Source organism: Triticum dicoccoides, chromosome 1B (assembly GCF_002162155.2).
Source record: "Triticum dicoccoides isolate Atlit2015 ecotype Zavitan chromosome 1B, WEW_v2.0, whole genome shotgun sequence".
In the NCBI taxonomy this organism is placed as follows: Eukaryota; Viridiplantae; Streptophyta; class Magnoliopsida; order Poales; family Poaceae; genus Triticum; species Triticum dicoccoides.
The window spans coordinates 173,447,690-173,462,918 of NC_041381.1; the positions used below are offsets into that span (position 1 = coordinate 173,447,690).

The 15,229-nt window shown below is 46.4% G+C and overlaps 3 protein-coding genes across 4 annotated transcripts; 2 read left to right on the forward strand and 1 right to left on the reverse strand.

Moving 5' to 3' along the window:
* Positions 1–256: 256 nt before the first annotated feature.
* On the forward strand, positions 257–1,987 carry LOC119326271 (BTB/POZ and MATH domain-containing protein 2-like). Of its 2 annotated transcripts, none has more exons than XM_037599959.1 (2): positions 257–506; positions 581–1,987. In XM_037599959.1, the coding sequence occupies exon 2, from the start codon at positions 601–603 to the stop codon at positions 1,624–1,626; it is 1,026 nt and encodes a 341-aa protein (XP_037455856.1). In that variant the 5' UTR covers positions 257–506; positions 581–600; the 3' UTR covers positions 1,627–1,987. The 2 variants fall into 2 exon arrangements, with proteins under 2 accessions (XP_037455856.1, XP_037455854.1); XM_037599957.1 differs by having other exon boundaries at positions 259–439.
* An 8,441-nt stretch (positions 1,988–10,428) lies between these two features.
* Positions 10,429–12,185, forward strand: LOC119303434 (BTB/POZ and MATH domain-containing protein 1-like). The gene is made up of 2 exons (XM_037580565.1): positions 10,429–10,661; positions 10,815–12,185. Exons 1-2 carry the CDS (start codon positions 10,568–10,570, stop codon positions 11,819–11,821), a joined length of 1,101 nt encoding a protein of 366 aa, XP_037436462.1. The 5' UTR covers positions 10,429–10,567; the 3' UTR covers positions 11,822–12,185.
* A 276-nt stretch (positions 12,186–12,461) lies between these two features.
* Positions 12,462–14,708, reverse strand: LOC119326286 (REF/SRPP-like protein OsI_017815). Its single transcript, XM_037599968.1, has 3 exons — positions 14,456–14,708; positions 14,117–14,365; positions 12,462–13,378 (listed from the first exon to the last, which is right to left on the reverse strand). Exons 1-3 carry the CDS (start codon positions 14,507–14,509, stop codon positions 12,923–12,925), a joined length of 759 nt encoding a protein of 252 aa, XP_037455865.1. The 5' UTR covers positions 14,510–14,708; the 3' UTR covers positions 12,462–12,922.
* Positions 14,709–15,229: the final 521 nt, after the last annotated feature.

The following is a 15,229-nucleotide window of genomic DNA, read 5'->3' on the forward strand; positions in this document are numbered from 1 at the left end:
AGACCAGATCAATTCTTACACATAATCAAAGTGGATACTTCCTCCGTCCGGAAATACTTGTCATCAAAATGAATAAAAGGGAATGTATCTAGATGTATTTTAGTTTTAGATACATTCCTTTTTGTCCATTTTGAGTATTTTCGGAAGGAGGGAGTACAATTTAGTAGTCAAGTTCCTCGATGGTGAGAGCTGCCGGATGCTGGAACGTCAGGTGTTGGTCTCCCGAGCAGACTAGAGAAAGGGGTAACAAAAGTCGTTGGTACAGTTGGTGGTTAGAAGCCTGCACGAACAAAGCCGCCGGTTCTGACTGTTCGGCTCGGGGTTCCCCGGCCAAATTTAGCTTGGAGCAAGTCTCGCAAGCGCCGGCGGCCACGAGAGCAGCCTCAGCTCCGACCGATCGCCGCGACCAGTAGGCCGACCTCCGGCGGCTGGCGAGCCCGTAAGCGCCCACCTCTTGTGTTCTTGCTCGGTCCGTCGAGCCTGTGTGGCGTGTGCCAATTTTTGTGGTGATTTCTTCTGCTTGCTCAATCTTTTTGGTGATAGTTTGTGATTACTGATGCTTCAAAAAATTTCTTTTCAGTGAGCCAGCGAGCTGGCGAGATGGCAGAGCCAGAGGCGCGGATCACCACTCTAGGTTCTTCAGCCTTCAGGTTCACAGTAGACTACGAGCAAAGCAAGAAGCTTCCCGTCGGCAAGGCCATCCACTCCGACGTCGTCTCCGCCGGTGGACACCACTGGAGGATCGAGTTCTTCCCGCGCGGCCAGAGCGAGGCCGACAAGGGCGAGTATGTATCCATCTTCTTCAGGCACATGAGCAAAACCAGAAGGATCAGGGCCATCATCGAGGCCTTCGTCACTGGCAGCGACGGTAATCCATCTGTGCCAGACATACTGCAGAGGACATTTCAAACCTTTGAAATCAATGGAGATAAAGGCCGCCACGACTCCTGGGGATGGAATCGATTTGCCAAGGGGACTATTCTGGAGAAAATTTTCTTAGCAGAGAGGCACGTCACGTTTGTATGCGCCATCATACTCATTGGTGACAAACCTGCTATTCTTGTCCCGCCTTCAGATATAGGGGCTCATCTTGGCCGTCTGCTTGATCGTACCGACGGGACTGACGTTTCATTCATCATTGGCGATGAGACATTCCATGCTCACCGGGCGGTGCTTGCTGCCCGCTCACCGGTCTTTAGAGCACAGCTCTTCGGTTCCATGTCTGAGGCCACAATGTCATCCATCAGGCTGCACGATATCACGCCTGCAACATTCAAATTTATGCTTGGATTCATATACATGGATGAATTACCCGGAGAAGATGAGTGTAACGACTATTCCACTGAGATGCTCCAGAATCTACTCGCTGCGGCTGATCTATATGCACTTGATCGGCTGAAGGTTATTTGTGCCCAGAAGTTATGGAATAAAGTTTCAGTAGATACAGTTGCAACTATGTTAGCTTGTGCTGAAACCTATAACTGTCAGGAATTGAGGAACAACTGCATTGACTTCTTCGCGGTGGAAGCAAATTTTAAGGAGGCCATGTTCACCGATGGTTATGCATTGTTGGTTCTAAAATTCCCGTTGATTACTGCTGAGCTCAAAAAGAGGGTTAGGGCATAAACATGCGTATACTTCCAGCAATCATAGTTTTATTATGGTGTTTTGGTTTTTGTGAGTGGTATCTGACATCTTGTGAAGCATATAATCTATATTTGCTGAGGAGGGAGCCTGGAAGCTAGAAATTGTACAATCTTATTTCTGAAGTGTTAGGCTTAGTTGCTATCGAGTGTTGATACCGATAAATCATATAATTGCCAAATTAGCAACTCGTTTCTCTGTTTTTCTCTTTGTTCTTTTGTACATGTGGTGTCAGAGTTCGTGGTGTCATGAACCTTCAGTTTTGCATGTCTGTGCACAACTCTCCAGCTATATGTAATGTTAACTCCATGGTACTATATGATCAATACGTCATGTTGTCATCCATCAGGCTACACGACATCAAACCTGCAGCATTATGCTTAGGTTCATTTACACAGATGAATTGCCCGGAGAAAACGAGCTTGAGGACTCTCCCGCTGAAATGTCTCATGATCTATTCGCTGCGGCTGATCGGTATGCACTGGACCGGCTGAAGATTATTTGTGCCCAGAAGTTATGGGGGAAGTGTATGTAGATACAGTTGCAACAATCTTAGGTTGAAACTTATAACTGACAGGAGTTGAAGAACTAGTGCATTGACTTCTTTTGTGGAGGGAAACTTCAAGGAGGCCATGTTCATCGATGGTTATGCGCTGCTGCTGGTTCTGAAATTACCATCGACTACTGCTGTGAGGTACGGTATAATGCAGTGAGATACATCTGTGGGTGTATATAGTTCAGGTTTTAGAGCATAGTTCTGGTGTGGTATTCTGGAATTGGTGAGTGGTATCCGGTAAGGGTATCCGGCATCTTTCCAAAGATTTTGTTCTTCTAGAATGTGAAAAAAAATGGAGAGACAGGATTCAAATTGTTGTCTTGTCAAGAGGTGTCATGCTTTGTACTCGCGCGTATTTTATTTTGCATTAGTTTTAGATTTTTTTAACACAGTACAAACACAGACGCTCATACATAGGCATATACGTCATCCCTATGAATGCACACGGGCACATTTTACCAACATTAGCACCTTCTAGAGGCTGGGCCGACACATCAAGTCACCACAGGCACCTTCCAGAGGCTGGGCCGGCACATCATCTTGACATTGACGAACATCGCAGAAAAGCCTGAAATAAATTCAGGAAAATACGAGCACCAGTGCCACGTCAAGAACTTGAATCCTACCATGGTTCCATCACAAATAACATAACCATCTGGGCGAGGCTCAGCTCGCGTTTTACATTATCTATTATGAGCACCTATTTATGTGAATATCCATTTTTGAGCCAGGCTAATCGGCACCCCGATCAAGAAAAATTCAGAAAAAATATATAAAAAAGCAAAAAATTCCAATTGTTTTTTGCACCATGGATAATTCGATGTGTTAGGTGCGCTCCAAATTTCAGATCATTTGTACATACGAGTAGCTCTCAGTAAATAATATAAATTTGGTCAAAATAGTACATGAACAGTAAACTTTTTTACAGACCCTAAAATTGTCTTTTTTGCCGACAGCTACTCAGATGTCCAAATGATCTGAAATTTGTAGTTCTCCTCACGCACCTAATTATTTACCATGCAAAAAAGAATTTTTTTGAAATTTTCTAGTACTTGTTTTGAAAAAAAATTCTTCATTGCGGATGCAGCCTATTTATGCATCTATTTTAACAAGGTTACCATCATAACACGTGTGAAAGGATCGATATGGTCGACTAAAGGGAGTGAATAGGTGACTAACAATTTTTTAGTTTATTTTAACAATTTAGGCTTAACAACAAAAATATTGTCTAAATATACAACTAGGTGGACAACCTATATGATGAGCTCAACAACAACACAAGCAAGCAAGCACAAGATAGAAACACAATATAAGCTTGCACAAAGTAAATGTTAGAAGTAACCATAAGTGAAGTCGATGGAGAAGGATGTCTTACAGAAGTTCCCTCCCTTTATGGGGAGGTACATCTCTGTTAGAGCAGTGTGGAGGCACAATGCTCACCAAGAAGCCACTAGGACCACCGTAATCTCCTCACGTCCTCGCACAATGCAAGATGTCGTGATTTCACTAGTGGTACACTTGAAGGCGGCGACCGAACCTTTACAAATAAGGTTGGGGCTCTCTCCACAACTTAAGTGGAGGCTTCGAACACCATCACGAAGCTTCACCGCAATGGAATATGGCTCCGAGGTGACTTCTTCCATCTAGGGTGTCCAAACACCCAAGAGTAACAAGATCCGCAAAGAATTAGTGGGGGAATCAAATATTTATCAGAAAATTCATGAAACTTACAAAATTCTTGAACAGTTATTAAATGATGAAATAATTTATTTAGATCATGTTTTCAAAACATTGGGGACATTTTAGTTATTTTCCCCAATACTTTAAAAACCGACAACTCGTCTTTTTAGAGGCAGACGCCTCCGGTTTTCTTCAATCAGTTTATCTCTCAATATTTTTTTCTTGTGTGAATGAATGTTGTGTGATAAACCTAATTGGGCCAGGCCCCTAACGTGTTTGGGCTTTGATTCATCACCACCCATTCCGGTTTTTTGTCTTTTTGTCTTTTGTTTATATTTCCAAAAAATAGTGTAGAACGAGAGAGGCATACCCGCATACTTGTGGTTTGGTGTGTCTGGCGGCTGACCTCTACTCCCGTGTGTCGCACACGCATATAACTCTGGTTGCTCTCATCTAGGTCACACACATGGGCTTGGGCCCTATACCAACAGTGAAGATGGGCCAGGCCCTCATACCGGTCAACACTCCCCTCAAGATGGGTGGTAGATATCTATCATTCCTATCTTGTCACATGCTGAACTGCATTCTCTAGTTCCCAGTCCTTTAGTCAAGCAATCTGCAATTTGTTGTCCTGAACTCACATACTCTATCTTGATAATCCCAGCATCCAGTTTTTCTTTGATAAAGAATCTGTCAATCTCCACATGTTTGGTTCTATCATGTTGAACTGGGTTGTTTGCTATGCTAATTGCCGACTTGTTGTCGCACCATACATTCATACAACTGGTCTTCAATATCTTCAACTCTCCTAATAGATTTCTTGTCCATAACAACTCACTCAATCCCTGAGACATGGCTCTGTATTCAGCCTCTGCGGTTGATTTGGAAACAACGGGTTGTTTCTTGCTTCTCCAAGACACTAGATTTCCTCCTACGAAAACACAATGGCCTGAGGTTGATCTCCTGTCATCCAGACAGCTGGCCCAATCAGCATCACAATAACCATCCACGACAAGATGTCCATGACTCTTGTATATCAATCCTTTCCTAGGAGAACCCTTCAAGTATCTCAGGATTCTATATACTGCCTCGAGATGTTCACTCCTAGGCTCATGCATATATCTGCTCACAACACTTACTTCAAATGCAATGTCTGGTCGTGTATGACACAAGTACAATAATCTTCCCACCAATCGCTGATATTTTTCTTTATTCACCAGATCACCTGATTGGGCGGTCACTTTATGATTTTGATCAATTGGGGTTGCAGCAGCTCGACAACCCAACATGCCAACATTACAAAGGAGATCCAGGGTATACATTCTTTGAGAAAGAGCTATTCCTTTTCCAGACCTTGCAACTTCTATACCAAGGAAGTACTTGAGTCGACCAAGATCTTTAACTTCGAATGCCTTACTCAGACACCCCTTTAACCTTGCTATCTCTATGTCATCATTGCCGGTGATAATGATATCATCAACATAAACTGCAAGGATGGTCATTTTTCCTTTAGAGTGTCTATAAAACAATGTATGGTCACCATTGCATTGTCCATACCCCATGCCACGCACAGCCCGTCTAAATCTGTCAAACCAAGCTCTTGGAGACTGTTTCAGTCCATAAAGAGCTTTCTTTAGCCTGCATACCTTACCAGCAGTCTCAGAAGTTGAGAACCTAGGTGGAATATCCATGTATACCTCCTCCTTCAAGTCCCCATGCAAGAAGGCATTATTCACATCAAGTTGGTGTAAAGGCCACCCGAAATTTGCTGCACAAGAGATCAGAATCCTCACAGTGTTCATCTTTGCTACTGGAGCAAAGGTCTCATCATAGTGAATGCCGTAGGTCTGGCTGTACCCCCTTGCCACAAGCCTTGCTTTGTACCTTTCAATCTTCCCTTCTGCATTCTGCTTCACGGTGTATACCCACTTGCAGCTAACTGCCTTCTTTCCTCTTGGAAGAGGTGTTAGTACCCATGTCTTGTTCTTACTTAATGCCTCCAGCTCCTCTATCATAGCTGCTCGCCACTTTGGATCCACTTTTGCTGTCTTCCAATCAGTTGGAAGAGACACCAGCTGAAGAGAAGCAACAAATGATTTGTGGGCTGGAGATAATGCTTCATAGGAAACATAGTTTCCAATATCATTGGCATCGAACCCATACTTTGGCCCGGGTATCCCTGCTTTTTCTCGAGTACCTTTTCTCAAAGCAATTGGCAAGTCCTCTGTGCCAACTGAGCTTGCATTGCTGCCTTGTTGCTCCCCCTGCATCTGTGTTGGCTGCTCCCCCTGAACATGATGCTGTCGTCTTGAATATACTTCAGGATTACGCTCCTCATTCACCTTCTGCCACCTATGAGAAGCATCACCTTGCTTCCGTGAATACACCTTTAGCTGCTCCTCTTGCTCTACCGTCCACCTCGGTACACAACCGATCTGGGTGGGAGCACCGCCTGCCTGACTCGGCACCCCATCAGTCACAATCGGTCCTTCACTCTGTGGTGTTATCATTTTTTGGGGCTGCTGTTCGCTTCCCTGTACCGGAATATCACCCTCGATTGGTTGCTGCAGCACTGAATCGGCACCACCACAATTATCATTATCACTATCACTGCTCTCCCCCTCTTGACCAATTTCCGGTTGGAGACATTGGTCAAGTTCTTCAAACAAGACGCTTAGGACAGTTTGCTCACCATAAAAGGGTTCTGATTCATGAAACGTAACATCCATGCTCACAAATGTCCTCCTCTCAGACGGACTCCAGCATTTGTACCCTCTTTGTCCTGAAGAATACCCAATAAAAATACACTTGACTGCCCGAGGATCCAGTTTGTTGACTGATGGCCTGTGATCATGAACAAAACAAGTGCAACCGAACACCTTGGGGGGAACTGGGAATTTATTTTCTGTGAAAACCAACTCACACGGTGATTTCATACCTGTCACCCGGGATGGTGTGCGGTTGATCAAGAAGGTGGCCATCATGACAGCTTCACTCCACAGGAACTTGGGCACATTCATGGTGAACATCAATGCACGGGCCACCTCCAGCAGGTGGCGATTTTTCCTCTCTGCCACCCCATTCTGAGGAGGTGTGTCCGGGCAAGATGTTTGATGCAGGATGCCCTTGTCTGACATGAAGGAACCAATGGCCTTGTTAACATATTCGGTGCCATTGTCAGATCTGAGTGCTTGAATTTTCACATCAAATTGAGTCTGAACAAGTGCATAAAAGACTTTGAAACACTGAAACACTTCATCTTTCTGTTTCATAAGATAGACCCAAGTCATCCGAGAATGACAATCAATGAACATAACAAAGTACTTCATACCACTGACAGATAACACTGGACATGTCCATACATTAGAGTGGATCAACACAAAAGGAGAGATGCTCCTGATCCCCTTACTCACATATGAGTTTCTGGTATGTTTAGCAAACTCACACTTATCACATTTCAGCTTGCTCTTGTCCACACCACTCATTACATCAGGAAATACTTGATACATTTTGTCAAAAGACACATGTACCATCCTACAGTGATGGATCAGTGCTCTAATCTCCTTATCCTCAGCAATTGCAGCTAGCATGTGCAATCCCTCCTGGCCCGGCATGCTGCGGTCCATGTACCACAGCCCCCTACGCCTTGTTCCAGTCTCAAGACTCCTGCCCGTCAATCTCTCCTGGATCAAGAACACAACTTTGTCAAGAATTATTCGGCAATCTATTTGGTCAACCAAAGCACTCAAGGACACTAAGTTCACAGGAAAAGCGGGCACATGCAATACTGAGGATAATTCAAGACTCGGCGTGCAGTTGACTGTCCCAACACCTATGATGGGTTGGGCTGTGCCATCTGCTGTGTGAATGTTTTTCTGATGTGCAAGAGAGTGTGGAACATAAGATGTAAACTCATTAAAGTCTCCAGCAACATGTTGTGATGCTCCAGAGTCAAGCACCCATTCAGAGTTTATTTTATGGGCTGCGATTGATGCGTGTTCAACGTTACCTTCATTTGTATCAACAAAGTTGGCATAGCTGGGAGCAGTCTCCTGTCCTCCTACAGGCTGCTTCCCTGCAGCTGAAGCAGTTACGTTTGCCTTAGGAGCATTCCAATGGGGAGCATTCCAAGAACCGCCACTCCCATTCCGACCACGACTCACATTCCAACCACCTCGGCTGCTACTGCCACCACTGTACCCTCGGCCTCTGACGTTCCTAGGTCCAATGCAGAAACGGCTGATATGCCCTGGTTGACCACAATTGTGACACACCCCTCGCTGGTCAGCCACCCTATAAGCAGATTCATTTCCAACTCCCCTTCTCGACTGCAAGCGTACCTCTTCTTGGGACATCGCAGCAATGGCCTCATCAAGGGTCACAAGTGTCGGCTGATGTAGCATCGCAGCATGTCTACTCTCAAAAGCTTGATCTAGGCCCTTTAGAAACTGCACCACACGCCTGCGCTCAACCCACTTCCTGGCAAGCTCCATGGACTCTGCATGTGGAATCTCAAGGGGATCACACTGATCCAGATCTGCCCAAAGGTGTTGCAGCTCATTCACATACACCAGCACGCTTCTGTCACCTTGACGAACAGCATGAATCTTGTCTTCAATTTGAGACATGAGCATCAGGTTTCCCTTACCAGAATACCTTGTGAACAACATGCTCCACACAGCAGAAGCAGTTGGCAATGCCTCAACATACATGGCAATGGCTGGAATCAAGGAGTTCAACATCCAGGCCAAAATTAGAGAGTCGGTGACACTCCACTTCTTCCATTCTGGGCTCGCCTTGTCAGCCGGTTCTTCAACCGTTCCAAGAACATACTCCGTCAGACCCTTTGTCTTCAAGATCAACAAGGCGCGCCTCGACCAGCTCAGGTAGCTGCTCACGCCATTCAGCTTGACATCATTTGGCATGAGCTCAAGCTTGAACACCTGATCTGCGTGGGGCACAATGATGGCGCCACTTGCAGGAGGTAACCCCTCGGCCTTCGCAGTCATGAGCTGCGCAAGTTTCTCTAGAGCAGCAGTGAGTTCAGCCCCCATGATTGCCTCCCCTCTTCTTCTTCAATCAGCAGCGGGAAAAAAACTTACACCAACAGCACCCAGCACCTGCAAGCAGCAGCACCACCAGCAGTTCAGCCAGCCTCGTCCTCTGGCGAGCAACAACAATGTCACCTCCTCTTCTTCCTCTACCAATCCTCAACAGCATAAGCACACACGACTGTACTAAATCGAGCCAGTATCCCCAACGGCAGCCGCACCCTTCTCTCTGCCGCAGCTACAAGCAGCACTTCCTTCTCCACTAGCACCAGCAGCAGAAGCTCAGCAGCAGCTCCACACGCACACACCTCACTACACGTCTGCACCTCCGCGCAGCCGCGCCACGTGCTCCTCTCCAGCAGCCCGCGCCCAGCTCCTCCGCCTTCGTCCTCCGCCGGACCCCGCCGCCTCGCTGGCGACTCTACCGCCGGCGCCTTCCTCCCTCGCCCCAGCTCTCCGATACCATGTAGAACGAGAGAGGCATACCCGCATACTTGTGGTTTGGTGTGTCTGCGGCTGACCTCTACTCCCGTGTGTCACACACGAATATAACTCTGGTTGCTCCCATCTAGGTCACGCACATGGGCTTGGGCCCTATACCAACAGTGAAGATGGGCCAGGCCCTCATACCGGTCAACAAATAGTCTAAACACAGATATTACAAAACTTCAATTTACAAAAAAAAACTAAAACCTGCATATTTGCAAAATGTTAACACAGTGAAAATCAGTTAGCGTAATTTTTTCAAAAAATTAGACAGCATTCAAAAAAACATTTGTGGCATTAAAACAAATTCACGCATTTCAAGTAAATGTACATGATATTACAATTTTAAAATGTGTACACAATGCAAAATAATATGCGCAATTCAAAAGAAGTTTTGTACCATTCAAAACTATGTTCGTGTAAATTTTATAAATTGTTTCAGCAATGTACAAAAATATTTGCATAGTTTTTTTTTTAAAAATCAAGTCATTGAAAAAATGTTTCAACATGCATTTGAAAGGTGTTTAACACATATTAAAACAATCAAAAACATATATTTTAGGAAAAATAATTATATTTAAAAAATGTTAGGTATATATGAAATAATGTTTTAGATGTATACAAAACATGTAAAATGTTTATGAAAAAAGTATACAACAGATTATATTTTTAGAAAATACTAAATGTGTATAAAAAAGGTCCTAACATTTACGAGAAATGTACAGTGTGTATGAAAAATGTAGACATGTGTTAAAAACGAAAAACGAAATAACCAAAAACGCCAGTGAAGGAACACGGAAAACAGACGTCCAACAAAACCGTTGGAACCCGACAAAGAAAACCAGAAAAAGAAGAAAAAATAAAAACAAAAAAAACGGAGGGAAAACGCTACCTAAACACAGAAAACTGAGAACCGTAATGAGAACCGATGAAAACCAACACAGAACACGCCAGCCAATTACATTCTCGTGGGGCTCATATACACACATGCGGCGCTGGTAGCCCGCAAAGAACAGTTCTGTGCTTCTTCTCAAGAAAAGAAAAAAAGAATAGTTCTGTGCTCAAGGGTTTCGCCGCGAGTGGCGGCGGCCACGAGCACAGGCGACGAGGAGCGGCGGGGAAGAGGAGGCGGACACACGGCGTACGGCGGATGTTCCGGTGCCTCAGGGGCGTCCGGCAGCGCCTCAGCACCGATCGCCACCACCACCAGCAGGACAACCGCTGCCATCTCCGACAGCAAGCCAGTGAGTGCCCTCTCGTGCTCTTCTTCGGTTCGTTGAGCTCAAGGATTCACTAGCTTGTGTACCCTGCATTGTCGATTTTGCGGTACTTTCTCTTTGCTTGCTCGATGTTGTTTTGTGGCAATTTGTCCTTACATCTACTTAAATTTTGTTCAGTGAACAAACCCGCGGAGAACATCAGCGTGGGCTCTTGTGTCTTCCAATTCAAAGTAGACTATGAGCGAAGCAAGCAGATTCCCGTTGGCACGGCCTTCTATTCCGACATCGTCTCCGCCGGGGGACACCTGTGGAGGGTTAAGTTCTTCCCGCGTGGGGAGTTAGAGGCCGACCAGGAGTATGTTTCCATCTTCCTCGAGCACATGAGCAAGTCTAGAAGTGTGGAGGTCATGTTTGAGGTCTTTATGATGGGTAGGGACAGCAAGCCATGTATGGCACACAGACGAAGGTTCGTTCGAACCTTGGAAATCATGGAAGATAAAGACAGCAGCGACTGCTGGGGATGGGGTCAGTTCATCGAGGGAACTATATTGGAGGAAGATTACTTAACAGAGGGGCATGTCACATTTGTATTTTCCATCATGATCATCGATGACAACTGTGTTCTTGTCCCTCCTTCAAACATCGGGACCCATCTTGGGCGCGTGCTAGATCACGCTGATGGGACAGATGTGTCGTTCATTGTTGACAATGAGACATTCCATGCTCACCGAGCAGTGCTTGCTGCCCGCTCCCCGGTCTTCAGAGCAGAGCTCTTCGGCCCCATGTCTGAGGCTACAATGCCATCCATCACGCTGCACGACATCACACCTGCAACATTCAAAATTATGCTCCGGTTCATATACACAGATGAACTGCCCCTAGAAGACGAGCTTGAGGACTCTTCCACCGAGATGTTCCAGAACCTGCTTGCTGCGGCCGATCTGTATGCACTGGACAGACTGAAGATTATTTGCGCCCAGAAGTTGTGGGATAAAGTGTCGGTAGATACAGTTGCAACTATCTTAGCTTGGGCTGAAACCTACAACTGCCAGGAGTTGAAGAACAGGTGCATTGACTTCTTTGTGGTGGAGGAAAATTTCAAGAAGGCCATATTCACTGATGGTTATGCGTTGCTGGTTCTGAAATTCCCAGAGATCATTGCTGACATAAAAAAGAGGGTTTAGGAGATGAACAGTGAGATATATCTCCATGTATATAGTTCAGGTGTTCCAGCGACAGTACTAGATGTGTTTTGGAACGTGGTGAGTGGTACTCCTTCCGTTCGGAATTACTTGTCGCGAAAATGAATGTATCTAGACGTATTTTAATTCTAGATACATCCATTTTCAAGACAAGTAATTCCGAACGGAGGGAGTATGTGGCAACTTCTCAAGCGTACTGGGGCGTACTAAATTTGTTTCATGAGCTGGGAGCCTGATATTACTGATCTTCTTATTAGCAGTATTGAGCATAGTTGCTACTGAGTACTAATGGCGGAGTGGTGGATGTTCATCAGATATCGGATACTCGTGCTGAATGAGCAGCTTGTTTTCCGTTTGTGTTTGTTCTTTTGGCCATGTCTTGACCTGAAGCTTTTAAAAGTTTACTTCTGCTAATCTAATGCATAACTATCTATAGCTCCTGTAATCTAAATACTCCCTCCGTTCCGAATTGCTAATCAGCCCAGAAATATGCAAAAATCATTCATCTAACATAGCTCAAAAAAAGGCTCAAATTTGCTCACTTATCAGCGGAAGTAATCTACATAGACATGCAAATAACTTGGCAGCAGTGGTAAACTACAAGCAAATAAAACAGTGCAGATTGACAGTCAATACACACTCGCATAAAAACAGTTATGAATTTACAGATGGTGCTTCATGTAACTTTGATTCAAAGCATTACACACAGTGGTTCATGCAGAACAAACTACTCACTCCGTTCATAAATACTTGTCAATACTTGTCTTTCTAGGCATTTCAACAGGTGACTACATACGGAGCAAAATGAGTGAATCTACACTCTAAAATATGTCTACATACATTCGTATGTAGTAGTCATTTGAAATGTCTAGAAAGACAAATATTTAGGAACGGAGGGAGTAAAACGCAAAGCAGGTGATGCTGCACAGCAACAGCATTCAGAGTCGCCTCCACACAGGCGGATACCACAGTGACCATCCACACATAATACCACTGTCCACCACAAGCCAAACAAGACACTACAACGAGATACTGACTCCTAACAGCTATTATAGGTAACATAACTCCGGGTAGCTCTTATTGTTACTGCGTCGGGATGGGCTGCATCTCAGGAGCTGTGGCAGGCGCAGTGTCGGCGGCCGGGTTGGCGAAAACCCTTGCAATGCGCTCAGTTGGGACGAGCGGGAGGTAGGTGGCGACGGAGTTGCCACGCTTAGCGCCATCGAGCACTGCAGAGTTGTACTTGGCTGAGAGCTGTGCAGCTGTGGGGAGGACGGCACGGGTCACCAAGGGGACGAGCGGGAGGCGGTTCAGGGCGGCCCAGGCTTCGGCAGCCTTGCGCTCCGCCACAGGCTCATAGCGGGTATACAAGTCACGGGCCTTAGGCTCAGCGCGAGCAATGGCCGACTTGGCCAGTCCAGTTGCTGTGCCCATTATGCCTGTCTTCTGCACCTCAGCTGCTGCAGAGCGGGCATAGGTCGGCACCTCCTTCACGACTGGTGGGACACGGCGGTCCAGCTCCTGGACAGACTCGTCAACCTGCAAGGCACAAGCACACATGCAAACATTAGTTACTTCAAATGATGAAGATACAATGCATGTTGGACATGTAGAAATGAAGAAACAGTTGACACTGCATAATGCTTGCCTCACACTGCAAGAACAAGCCACAATCAAACTCAAATGGCCGTATTATTATGATATTTGTTTCTTAACAGGATATCTCTCACGCAGCCACATGCTATTGTGTTGATAAACTGGACATAAATTGATTGATGGGAAAGTTACAGCCAATCCATTTCGATTTCCCCAGATAGATGCAAGCAAAATATGAGAAGCTCAATTAACATCAACTAAATTTTGCCCCGTACCAATTAAATTCTAGTACAATCCAACAATATACAGATAGAAAATGAAGCAGACAGCAGCCAACAACAAATTATAATTAGTGCCTAACAAGTCGGTTTCTCTGGTGTTCAGAGATGGTTTGTGATCAACAGATGGGGAAAAACCTTGATTTCTAGGTATCAAAATTATTAGGACATCATCCGTACTACTTCACAAACTAGATTAACAGGACAAACCAATCCACCATAAGATCAGACAAGCCGTTTCATCGGCATAATGACTTATAACACTATGCAGATGCGATGTGAAATCAGGAGCAGAGAACAACCAGGTACTCCCGTGGCGAAGAGCAACAGCCAGGAACTGGATCGGATAATAAATCCTTGCATACAGCTAAGAAATAAAGTTGAGTTTCTCAATCGTTCTCACCTTGCGGTCGAGGAACTTGAGGAGGTCGAGCGGCACGGCGTGGTAGCGGTCGTAGACGGGGCCGACGACGGCCTTGACGGTCCCCTCGACGTGGTCAACGCCGGGGCGGAGCGGGCCGGCGCCCTGCTTGGCGTACGCGTAGGCCGCGGCGGCAAGCACGACGGCCTGCGCCGCCGCCTGCTGCACGAACTCGAGGTACCTCAGCCTGGCCGCCTCCTCCTCGGGCGTCCTCTCCACCGTCACCTCCTCCTGCGCGCGCGCCAACAAACCACAGATCAGCCCCAAAACACAAGGAAATTAACAAAAACTCGAAACAAATCTCGGGACGAGATCCCTTACCGCCGCGGGCTGGGTGCTGATCGGGGCGGCGTCGCTGTTGCCGGACTGCGCCATCACTGCTCTTCCGCTTGGGATCAACCGGTGCTTTGTGTATTCCGCGAGAGGGAGACGAAGAACTTTCTCGATCGAGTCGATTTCGCTGATAGGGTTTTGGGGATTTGGTGGACGGATTTGGCGGAGGTGGGGAATCGGGGATCTTATAGGGAAGAGAGAGACAATATGAAACCGATCGGACGCGTCTGTTTTCGCCTTCGGGGTTAAGGAATTTTCGCCTAGTTGAGGGGGGCGGGCGGCTGTCCGTTTCGCGTCCGTGCCGGGGCTTCCAGAAGGGGGTGGGGGTGGGGCCGCTGCGCGTCGCCGACAGTGGGGCAGGCTAGATGGGGCCCGCGTGCCGGTGGGTGTGGGTGGTGGCTTCGCGCCGTGACGCGGACGCGGTTGGGTGTGGGGCCGGCGCGTCTGTGAGGGAGACGGGGGACGGTGTGACGTGTACGGGCGGTTTTGCGTTTACGATGGGCGGTGCGAGATGTGTGAACGGCGTTCGCCGTGTTTTACGCTTTTTGGTTTGTTTTTTTTCTTTTTGTTTGGAATGGAATGTTTTGTGGTGGTGCTGCTACGCTGCTGGAAGTTTCGAGACGAGGTCTAGAGATCTGTGGCATTCTGGTGAAAACCTGACGCTGACGAACAGGCTTTCTGCACAACAAGACCACTGGTTTTGTGTCGACCACATAACCTCCCATTAATTCACAAGGCCCCAACTGGACGCGTAGTTCAGAG

Coding starts and splice junctions, on each gene's coding strand:
- LOC119326271 (XM_037599959.1), top strand. CDS start 601: ATGGCAGAGCCAGAGGCGCGGATCACCACTCTAGGTTCTTCAGCCTTC.
- LOC119303434 (XM_037580565.1), top strand. CDS start 10,568: ATGTTCCGGTGCCTCAGGGGCGTCCGGCAGCGCCTCAGCACCGATCGC. Junction 10,662..10,814: donor CCATCTCCGACAGCAAGCCA/GTGAGTGCCCTC, acceptor AATTTTGTTCAG/TGAACAAACCCGCGGAGAAC.
- LOC119326286 (XM_037599968.1), bottom strand. CDS start 14,509: ATGGCGCAGTCCGGCAACAGCGACGCCGCCCCGATCAGCACCCAGCCC. Junction 14,366..14,455: donor TCAGCACCCAGCCCGCGGCG/GTAAGGGATCTC, acceptor GCGCGCGCGCAG/GAGGAGGTGACGGTGGAGAG. Junction 13,379..14,116: donor TCAAGTTCCTCGACCGCAAG/GTGAGAACGATT, acceptor TGTGCCTTGCAG/GTTGACGAGTCTGTCCAGGA.